At 44.3% G+C, this 26017-nt stretch overlaps 1 protein-coding gene across 1 annotated transcript in view; it reads left to right on the forward strand.

Annotated features, from left to right (window-relative positions):
• Positions 1–1042: 1042 nt before the first annotated feature.
• Positions 1043–26017, forward strand: part of LOC119902803 (PEX5-related protein-like) — a gene marked incomplete at its 5' end in the record, with an annotated part of 33336 nt that continues 8361 nt past the window's right edge. Inside the window, 8 exon segments of the mRNA XM_038719178.1 lie at positions 1043–1157; positions 6187–6462; positions 6979–7096; positions 8270–8357; positions 12826–12924; positions 22843–22962; positions 24565–24708; positions 24967–25037. Of these exon segments, the coding sequence (XP_038575106.1) occupies positions 1043–1157; positions 6187–6462; positions 6979–7096; positions 8270–8357; positions 12826–12924; positions 22843–22962; positions 24565–24708; positions 24967–25037 (1031 nt within the window).

Below are 26017 nucleotides of genomic sequence, written 5' to 3' on the forward strand. Positions count from 1 at the left end.
TCTAATAAACGTAACTGATGACCCAGACGAGGAGGCGAGCTGCTTTGTGCTCACAGTGGTCAATAATTTAGACAGCAGCAAAGTAAAATCCATCAGCAGCCAGAGAGGAAACAGAAAACCTTCTTTTCACTTCGTATCGGTGAACTTTCTGGCAGTGACACCACGTCCTCGTGATGTTGTGCGAGTCTGTAAATGTGCTGTCGTGTCTGAATGAAGTCGTAGACCGTGAAGATAAAAGTCTTCTCTGTTTCATATTTCATGCCTGTGATAAGGTTCCACGTGAGGTTTCAGACGCCGACCCAAACAAAGTGCTTCTCAGGCTGTTTCCAGCCCGCATCTCTTCCTCCTGTTTGCTTCTGTCAGCAGCCGCTCTGATGAATTAAACATTTAAAGAGATTGTAACGGTGAAATCGACAGCAGCTGTGTTCATGAATGGATTTAAGAATTAAATTTGTATGAGTGAATGCTGCTCTCTGAAAAGGTTTCCAGGCTCCACACAAACACTAAATGATTCTTTACGCTTTAAAAATACATGAGAAGCTCCAAACCTGCGGAGGATCTGATCGTGTTCGGGCCTCATTTAGAAACATCTCATTATCTGGAGCAGCTTTGCTTGTTCCACACTGACGTTTCTGTGCTTTCTTTGCAGTCTTCCTTCTGTTTACAGCATCCTTTAGCCAGCAGCACAGATGGACTGAAGTATCTATAAAGAGAGTTCACCCTCTTTATAGATTTACAGTATGTAGATTTTATTACTGCAGAACCTGCATGTTAACATGCTAACAGCTGATTCAGCTTCTTTTAAAGGGGCAGTTTGACTAAGTGAGAACAGATATACCGGCCTCGAGCTGTAGCTCAGACTCTGTGGCAACATTCCTACTTCAGATGATCAGTAATGATAACTGCTAATGTGGAGGTGAAGCGGAAACCTCCCACAGGGCTGTGAACACTGCTCTAGTCTTTGCGGCGTGTAGAGACGCAGATATAAAGCTGTCCGTCACATTCTGCTGTCGGGTCTCTAACTCTGGTTTCTGGTCTCCAGCTGGTCCGGGAGCAGCAGGAGAGTCGACCCCTGCTGAGTCCTTCCATCGATGACTTCCTGTCAGAGAGCCGCAGCGAAGCCTCCTCCTCTCGACCCCTCACCTCCAACACAGCAGGTAGACTCCACTAATTATCACCTCCTCGCCCCCCCTCTGTCTCCACCCCTCCTCCACCGCTCAGCAGGGATCCTCTGCAGCTCATCAGCACCTCCTCTTCGTCCCGCTCTGATCTCTGTCTCCACCCGTCCTCCTCCTCGCTGCCCCACCCTCCGTCCTCTCAGGTGGTGGACCAATAAATCCTCTCTGACAGGCAGCGCGGCGGGCAACACCGTCACCGCCTGTTCACAGCATTAATGTTTGTCCTGCGAGGAGGCTGAAGAAGCCGGCTGGGTGGAGAGCTGCTCACTGGGATTGGTGGTGTCTGGTTGATGCTTTAGTTTACTTCTAATTTTAGCAGACAGAAGGAGAGGAGAGCAGGAGCATCAAGATATTTGTTAGGTGTTATATTTTAGCCGCAGTAGCAGCGTGACTCTACATCAGACTGAAACATCCGCAGCTGTTGGATGGATTGTGATGAAATGTGGCTCAGACCTTCATGTTCCCTCAGGAACTTTCCTCTTGCGCCATCATCAGGTCCACATGGGTTGGTGATGGTGCAGTGGATGAGACACCCGGGTTCAATTCCCCACTGTGACCCGTCCACCCTCGAGTGGCTTCAGAGGCGTGTGACATTTGGATAAAAGCTCCAGCTAAATGAATAAATGTGATGTAACATGTTAACACTGGTTTATGACCAATACCTGCAGAACTGATGACATTCCCATCAGCCTCAGCTGTACGCTGCGTTTACTGCTAATTAGCTAACATTAGCATGCTAACACGCTAAACTAAAATGAGAAACACGTTATACCTGCTAAACATCAGCATGTTAGCATTAGGTGCGTTCGAGATGACTGCGGCCGACTTGATAGTTAAACGTGAGCTGCAGGCGACTGCAAGGGCGGGCGCCGTCAATTCGGACACATTTTACCTGAACGAGCTTACTGTGAGCTGAGATCAGTCAAAAGGTGGTTCCAACTTTGTGCAGCTGAAGAAAAGCAACTGCAGCCGCCTTGTTTCAGTGTCATGTGACATGGTGACGTTTTGCAGCGCAGGTGAAAGTCGGACACAATTTCTAAACAGCATGACTTATTTTAAGTCCAGCATGCATCACGTTAAGTCAGCGCTGCGCAGCGCGGCATGAAGTCAGTGTTAGCATTTAGCTCAAGGTACCATGACATAAACATGATGACCTGATGATGGCGCTAGAGGAAAAGTCAGGATTACCAAAGTTATTGCAGTTCCTCCCAAAGATGCTCACAAGTCTCTGAGCTAGAGTTCAGGTCAAGTCTCTGAGCTAGAGTCCAGGTCAAGTCTCAGGTCTCTGAGCTAGAGTCCAAGTCAAGTCTCAAGTCTCTGAGCTAGAGTCCAGGTCAAGTCTCAAGTCTCTGAGCTAGAGTCCAAGTCAAGTCTCAAGTCTCTGAGCTAGAGTCCAAGTCAAGTCTCAAGTCTCTGAGCTAGAGTTCAGGTCAAGTCTCAAGTCTCTGAGCTAGAGTCCAAGTCAAGTCTCAAGTCTCTGAGCTAGAGTTCAGGTCAAGTCTCAAGTCTCTGAGCTAGAGTCCAAGTCAAGTCTCTGAGCTAGAGTCCAAGTCAAGTCTCTGAGCTAGAGTTCAGGTCAAGTCTCAAGTCTCTGAGCTAGAGTCCAAGTCAAGTCTCAAGTCTCTGAGCAAGAGTCCAAGTCAAGTCTCAAGTCTCTGAGCTAGAGTTCAGGTCAAGTCTCAAGTCTCTGAGCTAGAGTCCAAGTCAAGTCTCAAGTCTCTGAGCTAGAGTTCAGGTCAAGTCTCAAGTCTCTGAGCTAGAGTCCAAGTCAAGTCTCTGAGCTAGAGTCCAAGTCAAGTCTCTGAGCTAGAGTTCAGGTCAAGTCTCAAGTCTCTGAGCTAAAGTCCAAGTCAAGTCTCAAGTCTCTGAGCTAGAGTCCAAGTCAAGTCTCAAGTCTCTGAGCTAGAGTTCAGGTCAAGTCTCAAGTCTCTGAGCTAGAGTCCAAGTCAAGTCTCAAGTCTCTGAGCTAGAGTTCAGGTCAAGTCTCAAGTCTCTGAGCTAGAGTCCAAGTCAAGTCTCTGAGCTAGAGTCCAAGTCAAGTCTCTGAGCTAGAGTCCAAGTCAAGTCTCTGAGCTAGAGTTCAGGTCATGTCTCAAGTCTCTGAGCTAGAGTCCAAGTCAAGTCTCAAGTCTCTGAGCTAGAGTTCAGGTCAAGTCTCAAGTCTCTGAGCTAGAGTCCAAGTCAAGTCTCAAGTCTCTGAGCTAGAGTTCAGGTCAAGTCTCAAGTCTCTGAGCTAGAGTCCAAGTCAAGTCTCTGAGCTAGAGTCCAAGTCAAGTCTCTGAGCTAGAGTTCAGGTCAAGTCTCAAGTCTCTGAGCTAAAGTCCAAGTCAAGTCTCAAGTCTCTGAGCTAGAGTCCAAGTCAAGTCTCAAGTCTCTGAGCTAGAGTTCAGGTCAAGTCTCAAGTCTCTGAGCTAGAGTCCAAGTCAAGTCTCAAGTCTCTGACCTAGAGTCCAGGTCAAGTCTCAAGTCTCTGAGCTAGAGTCCAGGTCAAGTCTCAAGTCTCTGAGCTAGAGTCCAGGTCAAGTCTCAAGTCTCTGAGCTAGAGTTCAGGTCAAGTCTGAAGTCTCTGAGCAAGAGTCCAGGTCAAGTCTGAAGTCTCTGAGCTAGAGTCCAAGTCAAGTCTCAAGTCTCTGAGCTAGAGTCCAAGTCAAGTCTCAAGTCTCTGAGCTAGAGTCCAAGTCAAGTCTCAAGTCTCTGAGCTAGAGTCCAGGTCAAGTCTCAAGTCTCTGAGCTAGAGTCCAAGTCAAGTCTCAAGTCTCTCGTTGTTATTACGAATGTTGTATCAGCTGCTGCGTTCAGTCCAGGCTGCTTATAAAACTGCAGAGCTATAAGGGATTCTGTTTTTACACTTCTGCGTCACCACTCCCGCGCTCATGCGCAGTAGAAGTAATACGGACCTTTATGTCGGTGGAACCACACGATTGGCTGAAATATGTTTCCCGCTCTGGCTGTTTAAAGCAGACGATTGGCTTTCTAGCGAGAGGGGCGGGATCAACGCCATCTTTACCGTTACGGGCTTTCCCCATAGAGTTGTACTGAGGATGTGACTGAGTGGCGCGTCTCTGACAGCAGTGCACAAACCAACGGGCGGCGTCACGGCAGCCGCGCCCTCACAGCGTGTCGGGGGAACATGAAGGTGTGAAGCACATTTCATCACCATCCATCCAAAAGCTGCTGTTTCCGTCTGGAGCGAACAGGAGGGCCGATGTCCTGCTGCCACTTTCTACCAGGACGTGTTCTTTTTACCGTAGTATCTCTATTTGATTGCACTTTGAGGGGAGTTGCACTTAAATCTCTCTTTATGATTCTGAAAAGGATGTTAGCACCTGTAGCTGCTAATGTGGCTAAAAATAAGAGTAAGAGCTGAGGGTCATCTTCCCTCCGGGGCTTTTACTTTCAGTCCATTCTCTCCTTCGTTCCTCTAGAACAACAGCCGCACGTCTGTCTTTGTTTCCTCTGCGATTCTGCCACATCTCCCTCTCCTCCTCCTCATCCTCCTCCTCCTCCTCTGACAGAGGGCTCTTTCTCGTCCTCCTCTTCCTCGTCCTCCTCCTCCTCCTCCTCCTCGTCCTCCTCCTCCTCCTCCTCCTCGTCCTCCTCCTCCTCCTCCTCCTCTGACAGAGGGCTCTTCCTCGTCCTCCTCTTCCTCGTCCTCCTCCTCCTCCTCTGACAGAGGGCTCTTCCTCCTCCTCCTCCTCCTCCTCTGACAGAGGGCTCTTCCTCGTCCTCCTCTTCCTCTCCCTCTCTTCGTCCTCTTCCTCTCCCTCTCCTCGTCCTCCTCCTCCTCCTCCTCCTCCTCCTCTGACAGAGGGCTCTTCCTCGTCCTCCTCCTCCTCCTCTCCTCTGACAGAGGGCTCTTCCTCGTCCTCCTCTTCCTCTCCCTCTCTTCGTCCTCTTCCTCTCCCTCTCCTCGTCCTCCTCCTCCTCCTCCTCTGACAGAGGGCTCTTTCTCGGCTTCCTCCCAAACCTCTAACTTTGTGTCCTTGGCCGTCCTCCTCCTCCTCCTCCTCCTCCTCTGTGCCCATCTGTCACCTCCGACTCAGCAGGTCCACCGGTCATTAATTAACACCTCTGACCCAGCCGCTCCTCCTGTCTGCTCCGTCCTCCTCCTCTCGCTCATTAGCTTAAACAGACGTCCGGCGCTGTTTGTGTGTTTCTGTGTTTTCATTAAAACAATCTGAAGAGCAGAGGAGGAGACGGCGGCTGAAATTTCATCTGGTCCAGATCAAACTGTGGGATCCTGTTTCACAGTTTGATAAGGACTTTCAGAGGTCGCTCGCTCAGACGAGGAATGCACAGAAAAAAACCAGCTTAATATTCAGTTACTGATTACAGAGGTCAAATAAAAAAGTCCAGTCCATGCACAGTCAAACAGGAAGTTATGGCCTCCTCAAGTGTGATCAGTATTTAAAGAAGAAGAGCACTATATGGCCAAAAGTATGTGGACAGATGAACATTGCTGCCATATGTGATAATAGAACATGTGGGATGTAGATCGATTAAAACAATCGAACCCTGTGTTAACTGGCAGGTGTTTGTTTAGGTCGTCAACAGTGATTAAGTGTTTAATTCATTCCCACGTGAAGAAGAGCTCGTTGATGTGAGCCGCCTGCCTTCAGTTTGTCTTTTCTTGCCGTGCTTTATCCAGTGACTTGTTTCTTACTAATTGTTACCTGTCTGACTATTTGTTCTGAGGACGTTGCTTTTTGTCTTTTAGGTTGCCTTTTTAACTACTGGCCAGGGACAGCTGATGAAAACAAACTCTAGCTCCTCCGGTTACAGAGCTGTTGTCATATAAGCAAATACACTGAATTGAAATTTAATCCCACGTAATCCCCAAAATTAAAGTCTGCTTTTCTGAAATTGAGAAATCTGGACTTTCTGCTTCAGGCTAAATAAAGTCAGACTTAAAGTATCAGGATATCTTGGAAACGCTCTCAGCACCAGTTTGTCCTCTAAAACAGAGCTGTTAGACTGAATATTAAGCCTCCATCCTGTTGTCCTGCAGTTCTGTCCACAGCTCTGGACCTGGTGGACCTCAGCGAGCCGGGGGAGAGCAGCACGGGCAGTAACGGCGGTAGTAGCGGGAGCAGCAGTGTCGGGGGCAGCAGCAGCAACAAGGACCAGAGGAGGAGCCCCCAGAGGAGGAGCCCTCTGAGGAGGAAGGGCAGCCCGAGGAGCCCTCGATGCCGGACGAGACCTGACGAGACGGAGCTGATCCAGGTGGAGGTGGAACACCTGCCTGCCAGTCCCAGAACACCTGAGCGGATCTCACTGGACTCAGGTACTGATAATGAACAGATTCGGGTTCAGTACAAGTCAGGTGTGGAGTTTACAGATCGTTCCGGCGCACCCCGTCAACAAATAAAACAAAATGCAGCTTTAAATATAAAGGACCCAGAGTAGAACCCTGAGGAACTCCAAAGTCAGTATCGACGCTGTCCATGTAAATGTAAATGCTCCGTATTTGTAGAGCGCCTTTCTAGTCTTTTCGACCTCTCAAAGCGTTTTTACACTACGTCACATTCACTATTAACAGCCGCCAGCATTCATGGTGCACCACAAGGGTTTTTCTGTGTGTTGTAAACATCGTCATCACCACGGTAACCGACTCCAGGTCAGCTGCTGTTTGTTTTTAGCTGCTTCTCTTCAGGTTCATTTCGCTAACAGCTGTGAAGTCACTCAGTTGTGAGTAGAAACCGACTTGTGATGAGACTTCCTGTTTCACTCTCGGACAGTTTCTACTCTTGTTGTTCAGTTCGTCAGATCTGAAGCATCCTGTTGTTGTTGCTCTTCACAGTCAGTCTGTCTTCTCCTCTGGACAAATGGGACGAGGTGAACCTGGACGTGGAGGACGCAGGACGCAAGAGATACGAGAAGAGATGCACCTCCCACCACTCCTCCAGCGAACTGCTGTGGTAAATATAACCACCGAGACCAGATTCACAGGGCCCACAGCCTGGTCTGTCCGAGACCAGATTCACAGGGTCCACAGCCTGGTCTGTCTGAGACCAGATTCACAGGGTCCACAGCCTGGTCTGACTGAGACCAGATTCACAGGGTCCAGAGCCTGGTCTGTCTGAGACCAGATTCACAGGGTCCACAGCCTGGTCTGTCTGAGACCAGATTCACAGGGTCCACAGCCTGGTCTGTCTGAGACCGAGACCAGATTCACAGGGACCACAGCCTGGTCTGTCCGAGACCAGATTCACAGGGACCACAGCCTGGTCTGTCTGAGACCAGATTCACAGGGTCCACAGCCTGGTCTGTCTGAGACCGAGACCAGATTCACAGGGACCACAGCCTGGTCTGCCCGAGACCAGATTCACAGGGACCACAGCCTGGTCTGTCTGAGACCAGATTCACAGGGTCCACAGCCTGGTCTGCCCGAGACCAGATTCACAGGGACCACAGCCTGGTCTGTCCGAGACCAGATTCACAGGGTCCACAGCCTGGTCTGTCCGAGACCAGATTCACAGGGACCACAGCCTGGTCTGTCCGAGACCAGATTCACAGGGTCCACAGTACTTTATACTGACTGTATCTGTACTTTATACTGACTGTATCTGTACTGTAGTACTTTATACTGACTGTATCTGTACTGCAGTACTTTATACTGACTGTATCTGTACTGTAGTACTTTATACTGACTGTATCTGTACTGCAGTACTTTATACTGACTGTATCTGTACTTTATACTGACTGTATCTGTACTGTAGTACTTTATACTGACTGTATCTGTACTGCAGTACTTTATACTGACTGTATCTGTACTGCAGTACTTTATACTGACTGTATCTGTACTGTAGTACTTTATACTGACTGTATCTGTACTGCAGTACTTTATACTGACTGTATCTGTACTGCAGTACTTTATACTGACTGTATCTGTACTGTAGTACTTTATACTGACTGTATCTGTACTGCAGTACTTTTATACTGACTGTATCTGTACTGTAGTACTTTATACTGACTGTATCTGTACTGCAGTACTTTATACTGTATCTGTACTGCAGTACTTTATACTGTATCTGTACTGCAGGTGCAGGGGGCGCTGACACCGATAACAGGTTTCTGTTCTGCTCCTTCAGGTCTGCGGAGTTTAAAACTGATCCTCTGACAAAGAACTGCTTCGAAGTCCACAGCTTCGACGATCTCGACTTCATATCTTCAACACAGGTGAGCTGCTGTTTGTACTGCAGTACTTTATACTGACTGTATCTGTACTGCAGTACTTTATACTGACTGTATCTGTACTGCAGTACTTTATACTGACAGTATTTATACTGTAGTACTTTATACTGTAGTACTTTATACTGACAGTATTTATACTGTAGTACTTTATACTGACAGTATTTATACTGTAGTACTTTATACTGACTGTATCTGTACTGTAGTACTTTATACTGACTGTATCTGTACTGCAGTACTTTATACTGACAGTATTTATACTGTAGTACTTTATACTGTAGTACTTTATACTGACAGTATTTATACTGTAGTACTTTATACTGACAGTATTTATACTGTAGTACTTTATACTGACTGTATCTGTACTGCAGTACTTTATACTGACTGTATCTGTACTGCAGTACTTTATACTGACTGTATTTATACTGACAGTATTTATACTGTATTTATACTGTAGTACTTTATACTGACTGTATTTATACTGTAGTACTTTATACTGACTGTATCTGTACTGTAGTACTTTATACTGACAGTATTTATACTGACTGTATCTGTACTGTAGTACTTTATACTGACTGTATCTGTACTGTAGTACTTTATACTGACAGTATTTATACTGTAGTACTTTATACTGACTGTATCTGTACTGTAGTACTTTATACTGACTGTATCTGTACTGTAGTACTTTATACTGACAGTATTTATACTGTAGTACTTTATACTGACTGTATCTGTACTGTAGTACTTTATACTGACAGTATCTGTACTGTAGTACTTTATACTGACAGTATTTATACTGTAGTACTTTATACTGACTGTATCTGTACTGTAGTACTTTATACTGACTGTATTTATACTGACTGTATTTATACTGTAGTACTTTATACTGACTGTATTTATACTGACAGTATTTATACTGTAGTACTTTATACTGACTGTATTTATACTGACAGTATTTATACTGTAGTACTTTATACTGACAGTATTTATACTGACTGTATCTGTACTGTAGTACTTTATACTGACAGTATTTATACTGTAGTACTTTATACTGACTGTATCTGTACTGTAGTACTTTATACTGACAGTATTTATACTGTAGTACTTTATACTGATTGTATCTGTACTGTAGTACTTTATACTGACAGTATTTATACTGTAGTACTTTATACTGACTGTATCTGTACTGTAGTACTTTATACTGACAGTATTTATACTGTAGTACTTTATACTGACTGTATCTGTACTGTAGTACTTTATACTGACTGTATTTATACTGACAGTATTTATACTGTAGTACTTTATACTGACAGTATTTATACTGACTGTATCTGTACTGTAGTACTTTATACTGACAGTATTTATACTGTAGTACTTTATACTGACTGTATCTGTACTGTAGTACTTTATACTGACAGTATTTATACTGTAGTACTTTATACTGATTGTATCTGTACTGTAGTACTTTATACTGACAGTATTTATACTGTAGTACTTTATACTGACTGTATCTGTACTGTAGTACTTTATACTGACAGTATTTATACTGACAGTATTTATACTGCAGTACTTTATACTGACAGTATTTATACTGACAGTATTTATACTGTAGTACTTTATACTGACTGTATCTGTACTGTAGTACTTTATACTGACAGTATTTATACTGACAGTATTTATACTGTAGTACTTTATACTGACAGTATTTATACTGTAGTACTTTATACTGACTGTATCTGTACTGTAGTACTTTATACTGACTGTATCTGTACTGTAGTACTTTATACTGACAGTATTTATACTGACAGGATTTATACTGTAGTACTTTATACTGACTGTATCTGTACTGTAGTACTTTATACTGACAGTATTTATCTGACAGGATTTATACTGTAGTACTTTATACTGACAGTATTTATACTGTAGTACTTTATACTGACTGTATCTGTACTGCAGTACTTTATACTGACAGTATTTATACTGCAGTACTTTATACTGACAGTATTTATACTGTAGTACTTTATACTGACTGTATCTGTACTGTAGTACTTTATACTGACAGTATTTATACTGACAGTATTTATACTGTAGTACTTTATACTGACAGTATTTATACTGTAGTACTTTATACTGACTGTATCTGTACTGCAGTACTTTATACTGACAGTATTTATACTGACAGTATTTACTGTAGTACTTTATACTGACTGTATCTGTACTGCAGTACTTTATACTGACAGTATTTATACTGACAGTATTTATACTGACAGTATTTATACTGTAGTACTTTATACTGACTGTATCTGTACTGCAGTACTTTATACTGACAGTATTTATACTGTAGTACTTTATACTGACAGTATTTATACTGACAGTATTTATACTGTAGTACTTTATACTGACTGTATCTGTACTGTAGTACTTTATACTGACAGTATTTATACTGACAGTATTTATACTGTAGTACTTTATACTGACAGTATTTATACTGTAGTACTGTATACTGACTGTATCTGTACTGTAGTACTTTATACTGACTGTATCTGTACTGTAGTACTTTATACTGACAGTATTTATACTGTAGTACTTTATACTGACAGTATCTGTACTGTAGTACTTTATACTGACAGTATTTATACTGTAGTACTTTATACTGACTGTATCTGTACTGTAGTACTTTATACTGACTGTATTTATACTGACAGTATTTATACTGTAGTACTTTATACTGACAGTATTTATACTGTAGTACTTTATACTGACAGTATTTATACTGACTGTATCTGTACTGTAGTACTTTATACTGACAGTATTTATACTGACTGTATCTGTACTGTAGTACTTTATACTGACAGTATTTATACTGTAGTACTTTATACTGACAGTATTTATACTGTAGTACTTTATACTGACTGTATCTGTACTGTAGTACTTTATACTGACAGTATTTATACTGGAGTACTTTATACTGATTGTATCTGTACTGTAGTACTTTATACTGACAGTATTTATACTGACAGTATTTATACTGTAGTACTTTATACTGACTGTATCTGTACTGTAGTACTTTATACTGACAGTATTTATACTGACAGTATTTATACTGCAGTACTTTATACTGACAGTATTTATACTGACAGTATTTATACTGTAGTACTTTATACTGACTGTATCTGTACTGTAGTACTTTATACTGACAGTATTTATACTGACAGTATTTATACTGACAGTATTTATACTGACTGTATCTGTACTGTAGTACTTTATACTGACTGTATCTGTACTGTAGTACTTTATACTGACAGTATTTATACTGACAGGATTTATACTGTAGTACTTTATACTGACTGTATCTGTACTGTAGTACTTTATACTGACAGTATTTATACTGACAGTATTTATACTGTAGTACTTTATACTGACAGTATTTATACTGTAGTACTTTATACTGACTGTATCTGTAGTGTAGTACTTTATACTGACAGTATTTATACTGTAGTACTTTATACTGACAGTATTTATACTGTAGTACTTTATACTGACTGTATCTGTACTGTAGTACTTTATACTGACAGTATTTATACTGACAGTATTTATACTGTAGTACTTTATACTGACAGTATTTATACTGTAGTACTTTATACTGACTGTATCTGTACTGCAGTACTTTATACTGACAGTATTTATACTGCAGTACTTTATACTGACAGTATTTATACTGTAGTACTTTATACTGACTGTATCTGTACTGTAGTACTTTATACTGACAGTATTTATACTGACAGTATTTATACTGTAGTACTTTATACTGACAGTATTTATACTGTAGTACTTTATACTGACTGTATCTGTACTGCAGTACTTTATACTGACAGTATTTATACTGTAGTACTTTATACTGACAGTATTTATACTGACAGTATTTATACTGTAGTACTTTATACTGACAGTATTTATACTGTAGTACTTTATACTGACTGCATCTGTAGTGTAGTACTTTATACTGACAGTATTTATACTGACAGTATTTATACTGTAGTACTTTATACTGACTGTATCTGTACTGCAGTACTTTATACTGACAGTATTTATACTGTAGTACTTTATACTGACTGTATCTGTACTGTAGTACTTTATACTGACAGTATTTATACTGACAGTATTTATACTGTAGTACTTTATACTGACTGTATCTGTACTGTAGTACTTTATACTGACAGTATTTATACTGACAGTATTTATACTGTAGTACTCCTGTTCTTCCTGTAAAATAAGACGGAAACAGAACCCGAGCTGAACACTGTGTGTAGTTCAGGGAGCCTGGGATGATGCAGCGTTCCCTGCAGATTCTGGGGGCTGGTGGTCAGTTCAGGACTTTGACTTTGTGAGTGTGTTAGTTTGTCTTTACGGTCCGACTGACGGCTGCTGGCTGACCTTTCTCTCCGTGTGTTCTCAGGACTGCGCGGCGTCCAGACAGCGGCGGCGGACTCGTTCCCTGCTGGCCAGAAAAGAGTCTCTGGAGGACGAGTTTGTCAGAGCGAAGGCTGCTGTTGAGGTATAAACAAACATAATGACAAAATGTCCTCTTTCCAGATGTCCATAAATAAATGTCCAGTCTCTCCGACGCCGTCCTCGGGTCCACGTGTCCTCATGTGGTTAGATGACGGTAATGAAACCTTCAGCTCGGGGCAGTTTGACGTGTTGGATTTCAGGTATTAGCTGATCTTCAGGAACAGATATGTGTTGCTGACCAGAGATCCGCCCTGTACTTCCTGTCAGAACTCTGTGATTCAGCAAACATTCAGATCAGGACGAACCAGCAGACTCAGGATCAGTTTTCATATCTGCTCTGAGAATAAGACCGAGCTGCTCGTCCTCAGCTGACGGTTGTTTAGTTTTTTGTGTTTTTATTGTGATGATGCGTGTAGAAGATGAAGCTCTGGCGATGCAGTTTACAGCGTTTAAAACTGGTTAAATGATATATTCATGTTCAGGGGTGAGAGTTTGTCGCCTCTGAGTGCGTCTGGGTGTGAAGTAGTGACGGTTCTGTTTATTCCCAGAAGACGTCTTTCCCACACAGACACAACTGCTACCTCACTTATATAATCCCTTCTATTCTTGATCCACAAACACCACTGATGAAGGTGAGGATGAAGAGGACTGGGGTTTTGCTGATGATGAGAGTTGCTCATTAAATCTTGATTTTACGGATATTAAATTACTAACAAATCCGCACTGCAGTGCATCACATGAGAACTATGTAAATTGCCATTTTAAGATAAAAACTGAAAAAACTACATTTGGATTCAGGACTTGTTTCAGGACAGTTCAGGATGGTTCAGGACGGTTCAGGTTATTTCAAGATTGTTCAGGATGGTTCACAATGGTTCGGGATCATACAGGTTATTTCAGGACACTTCAGAACAATTCAGGTTGTTTCAGAACAGTTCAGGATGGTTCAGGTTGTCTCAGGATGGTTCAGGTTGTTTCAGAACAGTTCAGGATGGTTCAGGTTGTCTCAGGATGGTTCAGGTTGTCTCAGGATGGTTCTGGTTGTCTCAGGATGGTTCAGGATGGTTCAGGTTGTCTCAGGATGGTTCTGGTTGTCTCAGGATGGTTCAGGATGGTTCAGGTTGTCTCAGGATGGTTCAGGACGGTTCTGGTTGTCTCAGGATGGTTCAGGACGGTTCAGGTTGTTTCAGGATGGTTCAGGACGGTTCTGGTTGTCTCAGGATGGTTCAGGACGGTTCAGGTTGTTTCAGGACTGTTCAGGATGGTTCAAAATTGTTCAGGTAGTTTCAGCACGGTTCAGGTTGTCGCAGGATGGTTCAGGTTGTCGCAGGATGGTTCAGGACGGTTCAGGTTGTCTCAGGATGGTTCAGGTTGTGTCAGGATGGTTCAGGTGGTTTCAGGACAGTTCAGAAAAATTCAGGTTGTTTCAGAACATTTCAGGATGGGACAGGTTATCTCAAGACTGTTCAGGACGGTTCAAAGTGGTTGTTTCAGGACTGTTCAGGATGGTTCAAAATTGTTCAGGTTGTTTCAGGACGGTTCAGGACGGTTCAGGTTGTTTCGGGACTGTTCTGTACGGTTCGGGATGGTTCAGGATGGTTCTGGTTGTCTCAGGACGGTTCAGGTTGTTTCAGGATGGTTCAGGTTGGTACAGGTTGTCTCAAGACTGTTCAGGATGGTTCAGGATGGTTCAGGATGGTTCAGGATGGTTCAGGTTGTTTCATGTTGTTTCAGGTTGTTTCAGGATGGTTCTGGTTGTCTCAGGACGGTTCAGGTTGTTTCAGGATGGTTCAGGTTGGTACAGGTTGTCTCAAGACTGTTCAGGATGGTTCAGGATGGTTCAGGTCGTTTCATGTTGTTTCAGGTTGTTTCAGGATGGTTCAGGTTGTCTCAGGACTGTTCAGGTTGTTTCAGGACGGTTCAGGTTGTCTCAGGATGGTTCTGGTTGTCTCAGGATGGTTCAGGACGGTTCAGGTTGTCTCAGGATGGTTCAGGACGGTTCAGGTTGTTTCAGGACGGTTCAGGATGGTTCAGAACGGTTCAAAATGGTTCAGGTTGTTTCAGGACGGTTCAGGTTGTTTTAGGACTGTTCAGGTTGTCTCAGGATGGTTCAGGTTGTTTCAGGATGGTTCAGGTTGTTTCAGGTTGTCTCAGGACTGTTCAGGTTGTCTCAGGACTGTTCAGGATGGTACAGGTTATTTCAAGACTGTTCATGACAGTTCAGGTTGTTTCAGAACATTTCAGGATGGGACAGGTTATCTTAAGACTGTTCAGGACGGTTCAGGTTGTCTCAAGATGGTTCAGGTTGTCTCAAGACTATTCAGGATGGTTCAGGACTGTTCAAAGTGGTTGTTTCAGGACGGTTCAGGTTTTAGGACTGTTCAGGTTGTCTCAGGATGGTTCAGGATGGTTCAGGTTGTCTCAAGACTGTTCAGGATGGTTCAGGTTGTTTCAGGACGGTCCAGGTTGTTTTAGGACTGTTCAGAATGGTTCAGGATCATTCAGGTTATTTCAGGACAGTTCAGAACAATTCAGGTTGTTTCAGAACAGTTCAGGATGGGTTAGGTAATCTCAAGACTGTTCAGAACGGTTCAGGATTTCTCAAGATGGTTCAGGTTGTCTCAAGACTGTTCAGGATGGTTCAAAACTGTTCAAAGTGGTTGTTTCAGGACGGTTCAGGATGGCTCAAAATTGTTCAGGTTGTTTCAGGACGGTTCAGGTTGTTTCGGGACTGTTCTGTACGGTTCAGGACGGTTCAGGTTGTCTCAGGATGGTTCAGGACGGTTCAGGTTGTTTCAGGATGGTTCAGGATGGTTCAGGTTGTTTCAGGTTGTTTCAGGATGGTTCAGGTTGTCTCAGGACTGTTCAGGTTGTTTCAGGACGGTTCAGGTTGTCTCAGGATGGTTCTGGTTGTCTCAGGATGGTTCAGGACGGTTCAGGTTGTCTCAGGATGGTTCAGGACGGTTCAGGTTGTTTCGGGACTGTTCTGTACGGTTCAGGACGGTTCTGGTTGTCTCAGGATGGTTCAGGACGGTTCAGGTTATTTCAGGATGGTTCAGGATGGTTCAGGTTGTTTCATGTTGTTTCAGGTTGTTTCAGGATGGTTCAGGTTGTCTCAGGACTGTTCAGGTTGTTTCAGGACGGTTCAGGTTGTCTCAGGATGGTTCTGGTTGTCTCAGGATGGTTCAGGACGGTTCAGGTTGTCTCAGGATGGTTCAGGACGGTTCAGGTTGTTTCAGGACGGTTCAGGATGGTTCAGAACGGTTCAAAATGGTTCAGGTTGTTTCAGGACGGTTCAGGTTGTTTTAGGACTGTTCAGGTTGTCTCAGGATGGTTCAGGTTGTTTCAGGATGGTTCAGGTTGTCTCAGGATGGTTCAGGACGGTTCAGGATGGTTCAGGACGGTTCAGGATGGTTCAGGTTGTCTCAGGACGGTTCAGGTTGTCTCAGGATGGTTCAGGTTGTCTCAGGATGGTTCACGTTGTTTCAGGATGGTTAGGGTTGTTTCAGGACGGTTCAGGTTGTCTCAGGATGGTTCAGGATGGTTCAGGTTGTTTCAGGACGGTTCAGGATGGTTCAGAACGGTTCAAAATGGTTCAGGTTGTTTCAGGACGGTTCAGGTTGTTTTAGGACTGTTCAGGTTGTCTCAGGATAGTTCAGGTTGTCTCAGGATGGTTCACGTTGTCTCAGGATGGTTCAGGACTGTTCAGGACGGTTCAGGTTGTCTCAGGATGGTTCAGGTTGTCTCAGGATGGTTAGGGTTGGTTAGCAAGATGGTTAGGGTTGTTTCAGGACGGTTCAGGTTGGTTTAGGACAGGTCAGGACGGATCAGAGGATGTTTCAGGTTGGTGGATGATGGTGCTTTATATAATGTTTGATTCAGTCTGGAGGAGGTGAAGTGAACCAGCAGCTCAGTGATTAAAGTGCGGATTTTCTCTGTCAGATATTTGATTTGAGCCTCTCGCGTCAACGAGTTTGCGGTGTTCTGCTCTTCAGTCCCATCAGCTCGGCTCACTGAACCAATCACAGCGTCCCGCCTGATTGACGAGCCGCTGATTAAAAGCTCTTCTTCATCACAGCTGACAGCTCCTGAATTTAGCTGCAGGTGTTTTAATCCACAGAGACACAGAGGTCAACAGACTGTTTTACATATGAGAGAAAGTGTTCACATATAAGCTCTTTGTTTTGTGAACCTCAGTGTTCCTTAAACCAGAAACACTCTAGGGAAAGTTATTTTATAATGTTAACATATATAACAGTATTAGATGTTACAGGTGACGATAATGATGATTTTTTTGTTGTTATAAATGAAAATTAAATTCATGGATTTGATGAAAGTTGAAAATCAGATTTTCAGACCTTCATGTACAAAATGTTACTGATGCTCTGAAACCTGAGGGGACCAACACCAGCTCGCTGGGTAACAGGATGTAATGACTTTAAGCCTATTTACACTATTTTACCATAAAAACAACCTGATGAGACAAGAAGAGAAAAAGATACCTCAGGAATAAAAACGCCTAACATTGATAAAATGAATATTATTTTAAAATGGCACCAAGTTGCTTGGATTCCTGGGTCAGAAGGTCAGGTGGTTGCGGATGCTATGCTAAACTAGCAGGGCAGGGATTTAGCTGCTGCCACGTTTTTGTGAGAATTATCAAAATGTTGATTCATTAAAATTAATATTTTTCCATTCACAGACATTTACGGAATAAAATGCATTTAAGATAGCTTTAGCTAAAAGCTAGCTGTGGCTATCTGACAAGGTTGTTATATGTATATTCAGTTTCTCACAAAAGTGAGTTCACATTTTTGTAAATATTATCTGTTAATGTGACAACACTGAAGAAATGACACTTTGCTACAATGCAAAGATGTTCACAAGTCTTTGAGCTAGAGTCCAAATCAAGTCTCAAGTCTCTCGTGGTTATTACAAATGTTCTATCACCTGCTGCGTTCAGTCCAGGTTTCTTATAAAACTGCATAACTATAAGGTACACTGTAACTGTAACCTGTTTTTAACTTACAGAGCACAAGCTGAGCTAAACCTGTTCACTAACCTCAGGTTACTAACCTATTTTGCGTTCAGCGCTTCTTTGTTTGGGTCTTGCCGTATGAAGTTTTAAAGCAGCTGTTTGTTGTCCTCTCACGTGCGGCCGTGCAGCTGAAACTACGTGTTATGTAGGCAGGTTATGGGTAACACAGGGAGGGGAATAAAAACAGCAAGCTCATCAGACGCTTACTAAAAATAAACGAGTTCACGAGTCCCGCACCTTGAGTCAGAGTCTGAAGTCACTGTGTGTGCAACTTAAATCGCACTCGAGTCCGAGTCTCTAACCCGAGTCTCTAACCCGAGTCCCATCTCTGATCCAATGTAAAGTAGCGTGTGTACAGCTTGTATAACAGTGTAAATCTGCTGTCCCCTCAAAATAACACGTCACACAGCCGTTAATGTCTAAACCGCTGGCAACAACAGTGAGGACTCAGTGAAAAGGTCCACATTGGGCCCAATTAAACATTTTCCCTCCCCGGTGTCATGTGACTCGTTAGTGTTACAAGGTCTCAGGTGTGAATGGGGAGCAGGTGTGTTAAGTTTGGTGTTTGGTGTTCCTGCCCACAGTCCAGCATGATGGTAGGAGTGTCCTGGTCTGGGGTTGCATAAGGGCTGCTGGCACTGGGGAGCTACAGCTCACTGAGGGAACCATGAATGCCAACATGTACTATGACATACTGAAGCAGAGCAGGATCCCCTCCCTTCAGAGACTGGGCCGCAGGGCAGCATTCCAACATGATGACGACCGCTGCCTCGCTAAAGAAGCTGAGGGTAAAGGTGATGGACTGGCTGAGCATGTCTCCAGACCTGAACCCTACTGAGCATCTGTGGGGCTCCTCAAACGGAAGGTGGAGGAGCGCAAGGTCTCTAACATCCACCAGCTCCGTGATGTTGGCATGGAGGACTGGAACAGGACTCCAGAGCCAACCTGTGAAGCTCTGGTGAACTCCAGGCCCACGAGGGATAAGGCAGCGCTGGAAAATAATGGCTCTTTAGGGGTGTCCTCACTTTTGTTGCCAGTGTTACTTTACACTGTTATACAAGCTGTACGCTCACTACTTTACGCTGTTATACAAGCTGCACGCTCGCTACTTTACGCTGTTATACAAGCTGCACGCTCGCTACTTTACGCTGTTATACAAGCTGCACGCTCGCTACTTTACACTGTTATACAAGCTGCACGCTCGCTACTTTACGCTGTTCTACAAGCTGCACGCTCACTACTTTACACTGTTATACAAGCTGCACTACTTTACACTGTTCTACAAGCTGCACGCTCGCTACTTTACGCTGTTATACAAGCTGCACGCTCGCTACTTTACACTGTTATACAAGCTGCACGCTCGCTACTTTACGCTGTTATACAAGCTGCACGCTCACTACTTTACGCTGTTATACAAGCTGTACGCTCACTACTTTACGCTGTTATACAAGCTGCACGTTCACTACTTTACACTGTACAAGCTGCACGCTCGCTACTTTACACTGTTCTACAAGCTGCACGCTCACTACTTTACGCTGTTATACAAGCTGCACGCTCGCTACTTTACACTGTTATACAAGCTGCACTACTTTACACTGTTCTACAAGCTGCACGCTCGCTACTTTACGCTGTTCTACAAGCTGCACGCTCACTACTTTACACTGTTATACAAGCTGCACTACTTTACACTGTTCTACAAGCTGCACGCTCGCTACTTTACGCTGTTATACAAGCTGCACGCTCGCTACTTTACACTGTTATACAAGCTGCACGCTCGCTACTTTACGCTGTTATACAAGCTGCACGCTCACTACTTTACGCTGTTATACAAGCTGTACGCTCACTACTTTACGCTGTTATACAAGCTGCACGTTCACTACTTTACACTGTACAAGCTGCACGCTCGCTACTTTACACTGTTCTACAAGCTGCACGCTCACTACTTTACGCTGTTCTACAAGCTGCACGCTCACTACTTTACGCTGTTATACAAGCTGTACGCTCACTACTTTACGCTGTTATACAAGCTGCACGCTCACTACTTTACGCTGTTATACAAGCTGCACGCTCACTACTTTACGCTGTTATACAAGCTGTACGCTCACTACTTTACGCTGTTATACAAGCTGTACGCTCACTACTTTACACTGTACAAGCTGCACGCTCGCTACTTTACACTGTTCTACAAGCTGCACGCTCACTACTTTACGCTGTTATACAAGCTGCACGCTCGCTACTTTACGCTGTTATACAAGCTGCACGCTCACTACTTTACGCTGTTATACAAGCTGCACGCTCACTACTTTACGCTGTTATACAAGCTGTACGCTCACTACTTTACGCTGTTATACAAGCTGCACGCTCACTACTTTACGCTGTTATACAAGCTGCACGCTCACTACTTTACACTGTTCTACAAGCTGCACGCTCACTACTTTACACTGTTCTACAAGCTGCACGCTCACTACTTTACACTGTTCTACAAGCTGCACGCTCACTACTTTACACTGTTATACAAGCTGCACTACTTTACACTGTTATACAAGCTGCACGCTCACTACTTTACACGGTTATACAAGCTGCACGCTCACTACTTTACGCTGTTATACAAGCTGCACTACTTTACACTGTTATACAAGCTGCACTACTTTACACTGTTATACAAGCTGCACGCTCACTACTTTACGCTGTTATACAAGCTGCACGCTCGCTACTTTACGCTGTTATACAAGCTGCACGCTCACTACTTTACGCTGTTATACAAGCTGCACGCTCACTACTTTACGCTGTTATACAAGCTGCACGCTCACTACTTTACACTGTTATACAAGCTGCACTACTTTACACTGTTATACAAGCTGCACGCTCACTACTTTACACGGTTATACAAGCTGTACGCTCACTACTTTACGCTGTTATACAAGCTGCACGCTCACTACTTTACGCTGTTATACAAGCTGCACGCTCACTACTTTACACTGTTCTACAAGCTGCACGCTCACTACTTTACACTGTTCTACAAGCTGCACGCTCACTACTTTACACTGTTCTACAAGCTGCACGCTCACTACTTTACACTGTTATACAAGCTGCACTACTTTACACTGTTATACAAGCTGCACGCTCACTACTTTACACGGTTATACAAGCTGCACGCTCACTACTTTACGCTGTTATACAAGCTGCACTACTTTACACTGTTATACAAGCTGCACTACTTTACACTGTTATACAAGCTGCACGCTCACTACTTTACGCTGTTATACAAGCTGCACGCTCGCTACTTTACGCTGTTATACAAGCTGCACGCTCACTACTTTACGCTGTTATACAAGCTGCACGCTCACTACTTTACGCTGTTATACAAGCTGCACGCTCACTACTTTACACTGTTATACAAGCTGCACTACTTTACACTGTTATACAAGCTGCACGCTCACTACTTTACACGGTTATACAAGCTGCACGCTCACTACTTTACACTGTTATACAAGCTGTACGCTCACTACTTTACGCTGTTATACAAGCTGACTACTTTACGCTGTTAAACAAGCTGCACGCTCACTACTTTACACTGTTATACAAGCTGCATGCTCACTACTTTACGCTGTTATACAAGCTGCACGCTCGCTACTTTACACTGTTATACAAGCTGCACGCTCGCTACTTTACGCTGTTATACAAGCTGCACGCTCGCTACTTTACGCTGTTATACAAGCTGTACGCTAACTACTTTACGCTGTTATACAAGCTGCACGCTCACTACTTTACACTGTTATACAAGCTGCACTACTTTACACTGTTCTACAAGCTGCACGCTCACTACTTTACACTGTTATACAAGCTGCACTACTTTACACTGTTATACAAGCTGCACGCTCACTACTTTACACGGTTATACAAGCTGCACGCTCACTACTTTACACTGTTATACAAGCTGCACGCTCACTACTTTACACTGTTATACAAGCTGCACTACTTTACACTGTTATACAAGCTGCACGCTCACTACTTTACACGGTTATACAAGCTGCACGCTCACTACTTTACACTGTTATACAAGCTGTACGCTCACTACTTTACGCTGTTATACAAGCTGACTACTTTACGCTGTTAAACAAGCTGCACGCTCACTACTTTACGCTGTTATACAAGCTGCACGCTCACTACTTTACGCTGTTATACAAGCTGCACGCTCGCTACTTTACGCTGTTATACAAGCTGCACGCTCGCTACTTTACGCTGTTATACAAGCTGTACGCTAACTACTTTACGCTGTTATACAAGCTGCACGCTCACTACTTTACACTGTTATACAAGCTGCACGCTCGCTACTTTACACTGTTATACAAGCTGCACGCTCGCTACTTTACACTGTTATACAAGCTGCACGCTCGCTACTTTACGCTGTTATACAAGCTGCACGCTCGCTACTTTACGCTGTTATACAAGCTGTACGCTCACTACTTTACACTGTTATACAAGCTGCACTCTCACTACTTTACACTGTTCTACAAGCTGCACGCTCGCTACTTTACGCTGTTATACAAGCTGTACGTTCACTACTTTACGCTGTTATACAAGCTGCACGCTCACTACTTTACACTGTTATACAAGCTGCATATCTGCTTCTGTGATGACGAGTCAAAGCTAGAAGCCTGTGGACATGAGCCTGAAGCAGAGGAGTCTACTACGACTCCCAAGGTGCATTTCACCAACAAACAACCAATCACAGAGCCTGTTGCTGAGTTAAAGGTGACGTTAAAAGAAACCTGATGAAGCTTCAGCATTTGTTCTCTTTTACAGGCGGGGAGGCTGTGAGGAGACACCCTCCAGGTGCATTATGGGAAATGTAGGATCCAGTGTTTTTACTTGATAATCTGACTCGCTGGAGGTCTGAACGAGCGTGTGGTTGTGTTTCAGTCGGACACGGAGTTCTGGGACAAGATGCAGGCGGAGTGGGAGGAGCTTGCCCGCAGGAACTGGTTGGAGGAGTCTGAGGACCAGGGGCCGATCCCGCCCACCGTCTCACCTGCAGAGAAGGTAGGTCCAGAACCTGCTCCCTTTAAACATGAGGCCTCACTCATCCTGCGTTCTTGTCTTGGGGTAGTCGAGTGTCCCAGCGATGGTGGAGATTTAAGTTCTGCAGGAGCCTAGACCCGAGACAGAGGCTTTAGTTTTATTCCTGCTTCAAAGGCAAAGTTCTGACCTGCTGTGGAAAAGTTGACACCACGCCGACCCTCCAGAACCAAACCTGCAGAGCTCGTCCCCAGGTTCAGTGACAGGGAGCTCAGTGAGCGAGCAGCTAGCTGAGCTGGTGCTGATGTTACCTGGTCAGCAGAGTTCGCTGCCGTGCAAACCAATGTATTTATTTTCCCAACATGCATTTCTCCCTTGCAGAAGCCCTTTTTCCCAGTCAGTTATTAATAACGACAGATTATATCTGCGATGGATGTTAATCTGTAGCTTTAATCCTCTGACCTGAGATCAGCTCTGAGCTGATGTGAAGCAGCGGTAATCTGCAGTAATCCCTCGCCCAGGTGTTACATCACCGTGGTGACGGAGGTGAAGCCGCTCTGATGTCGACACGTTAACAAACATCACGGATGGTTTTTCCTGCTTTAATTCTTCTCTGCTTGTTTTGTTGAACATTTAGTGTTTGACTTCCAGTCCTGTTGTTGAAAGATTGAAGACAAACTCGCTCTGACATCCCAGTGCATGATGGGAAACGTGTGTCTCTCCTGATCTAACAGCTGATTGGTTCAGATGTTGATCAATAACATATTCTGTCAGGACATGTTACTTTTACTAAAAATAAAAACACATTCAGCTTTAAATATTAAATTCTAACCCCGTTCTGAACTGGTTCTTTTTAGTGATGCGAAAGACCCGGAGGGATCTGATCTGGTTTGATCTGGTTTCTGCTGAATGAACATCAATAATTCATCATACAGGAAGTGGTTTTCTGTCCGTCACTTCCTGCCACCGCCTCGTCTCTGTCCAACAAACGGGTCTCTGCTGGGCTCTGCGGTTCGTGGTCACGTGACCTGTGCTTTTACTGACTGAGGTGAAGAACGCTGACTCGGCCTGTTGGTACCAAAGAGGATCACTTCTTCTCGGCTCAGGGACATTGTCTCTGAGCCGGGAGACTGTGGTCGCATCTACGACCACTTACCCGGGGTCGGGCGGGGGTGCAGCAGCTCCAGCGGGGGACCCCAGCTCGGTCTGGGGGACCCGAGGCGTTCCCAGGCCATGGTGGAGATATAATCTCTGCACCTGTCCTGGGTCGTCCCTGAGGCCTCCTCAACAGATGCCCCGCTTGGCGGCGGAGAAACAAACACTTTTATAATAATCAGTAATTGCTTTAAGCTCAAAAACCAAAGTTTTGATCCGATCAGCTCTTCAGATGTCGTCACGTTGTAATAAACTGAAGCAGTGGGGACCCCGAGGGCCCGAGGTTCAGGGAGCAGCTGACCTTTTCATTGATCTAGAGACATCACAGGTCAAAGGTCACAGTGACCGATGGCAGCTGGAGGCTGGCCGTGAGTAGCTGAGGATTGATTCATAGTTCAGGTCCCACAGATGGAGGAAGTCCCCGTGGACCCTGAAGTAATGGTAACGTGGTCTGGTGTCTGTCCCGTGCAGGGTTACTACTTCAACACCAACAACCCGTACCAGGACTGGCCCAACGCCTTCGCCGAGGGTCAGGAGAAGGCTCGGGAGGGAGACCTGAACGCTGCCGTGCTGCTGCTGGAGGCCGCCATCCTGCAGGACCCGCAGGACTCTGAGGTGAGACCTGAACACCAGCTGATGTGTCCACACACTGTGTGGGACAGGGGCTGGACAGGAAGTGATGTCACTGTGGGAGGAGCTGCACCTTCTCCTGGATTATTAGAGTTTATTCTATTTTTCTGACCCTCAGCTTCTTTGGTGAAGCCCTGTGATTGGCAGGTTGTTAGTGAAGTGCACCCTGGGAGGCAGATTGTACGTCCACAGGCGTCCGAGTTCGCGGCGAGGAGCTGACGAACTCTTCTTGGTGTGTTTCAGGCCTGGCAGCTGTTAGGAATGACTCAGGCTGAGAACGAGAACGAGCAGGCCGCCATCGTGTCGCTGCAGAGGTCAGACTTCCTGCTGTCTCTACTCTTACATTCACAACACGATCACAGAACGACGCCATAACGATAATCACCATCACACCTACAGACAGGAAGTGTTTTCTTTCAAAGCTGTAACGTTAGCATGCTTTCAAAATAATCGATATTTCTGGGATCATTAGCGCCTGTTTGGTGGAACTAACCTGTGACTGCTGCTCTCTTCTGTTCACTCGCTTTGCCTTCTTTCTGTTAATCAATATAATCCACCGTAAAATTGAAATGAATAGCCTTTTATCTGGGACAGAATGAATGAATTAAACTTTGGTGCGTAAGATAGACTAAACGATTGTTCTCCACAGTTCAAACGTTTGTGTATTGGTATCAGGCCTCAGCAGGATTTATACATCCAGAGATCTTCTAGAAAAACCAGGCCGGCGTCTGACTGACACTCTGTTTTTAATTGAAAACATTCTTACTTTACATCATTTTCCGCAGCTGCACAGGGCGTTTTTAACCTGTTAGAGGGAATTTCATTTCAGTTAAAAACAGTTGACTGGATCTGTGGCTGTTTGACTCTGTTTGGAAAACAGAGTCAAAGAAATGAAAGTCTTTCAGTGAAACAGATTATTTATTTATACTTGGCTGTAAATGTAGCAGAGCTGGTTAAAGAGCTCCTTTCCATCGTGAGCAGGGTGTGACGGCGTGTAATAATTCACCTTACTACAAAAACCATGAGAGCAAACTAGAAGGGAACGAAATCACCCTGAAAACACTCAGACGACCTGCTTATAGTCCAGATCAAACTCTGCACCGAGGACAGAGAGACAACGTTCTGGTTTTAACAGCGTGTAAATCTAAACGATCCTGCTGGGAGGCCGACAGACAGACGGTGCAGACGCCCCCCCATGTCCCAGAACAAAAGTTTGTTCAGTTAACTTAAATTGTCTGATTTAAAATAGATTTTTGGAAAACCAAAGTTACCAGGTTGGAAAGAAAGAAACAAT

Source organism: Micropterus salmoides, unplaced genomic scaffold, assembly GCF_014851395.1.
Source record: "Micropterus salmoides isolate LMB-PRFRI ecotype aquatic unplaced genomic scaffold, ASM1485139v1 Ms_hic_scaffold_14, whole genome shotgun sequence".
Taxonomy (NCBI): Eukaryota; Metazoa; Chordata; class Actinopteri; order Centrarchiformes; family Centrarchidae; genus Micropterus; species Micropterus salmoides.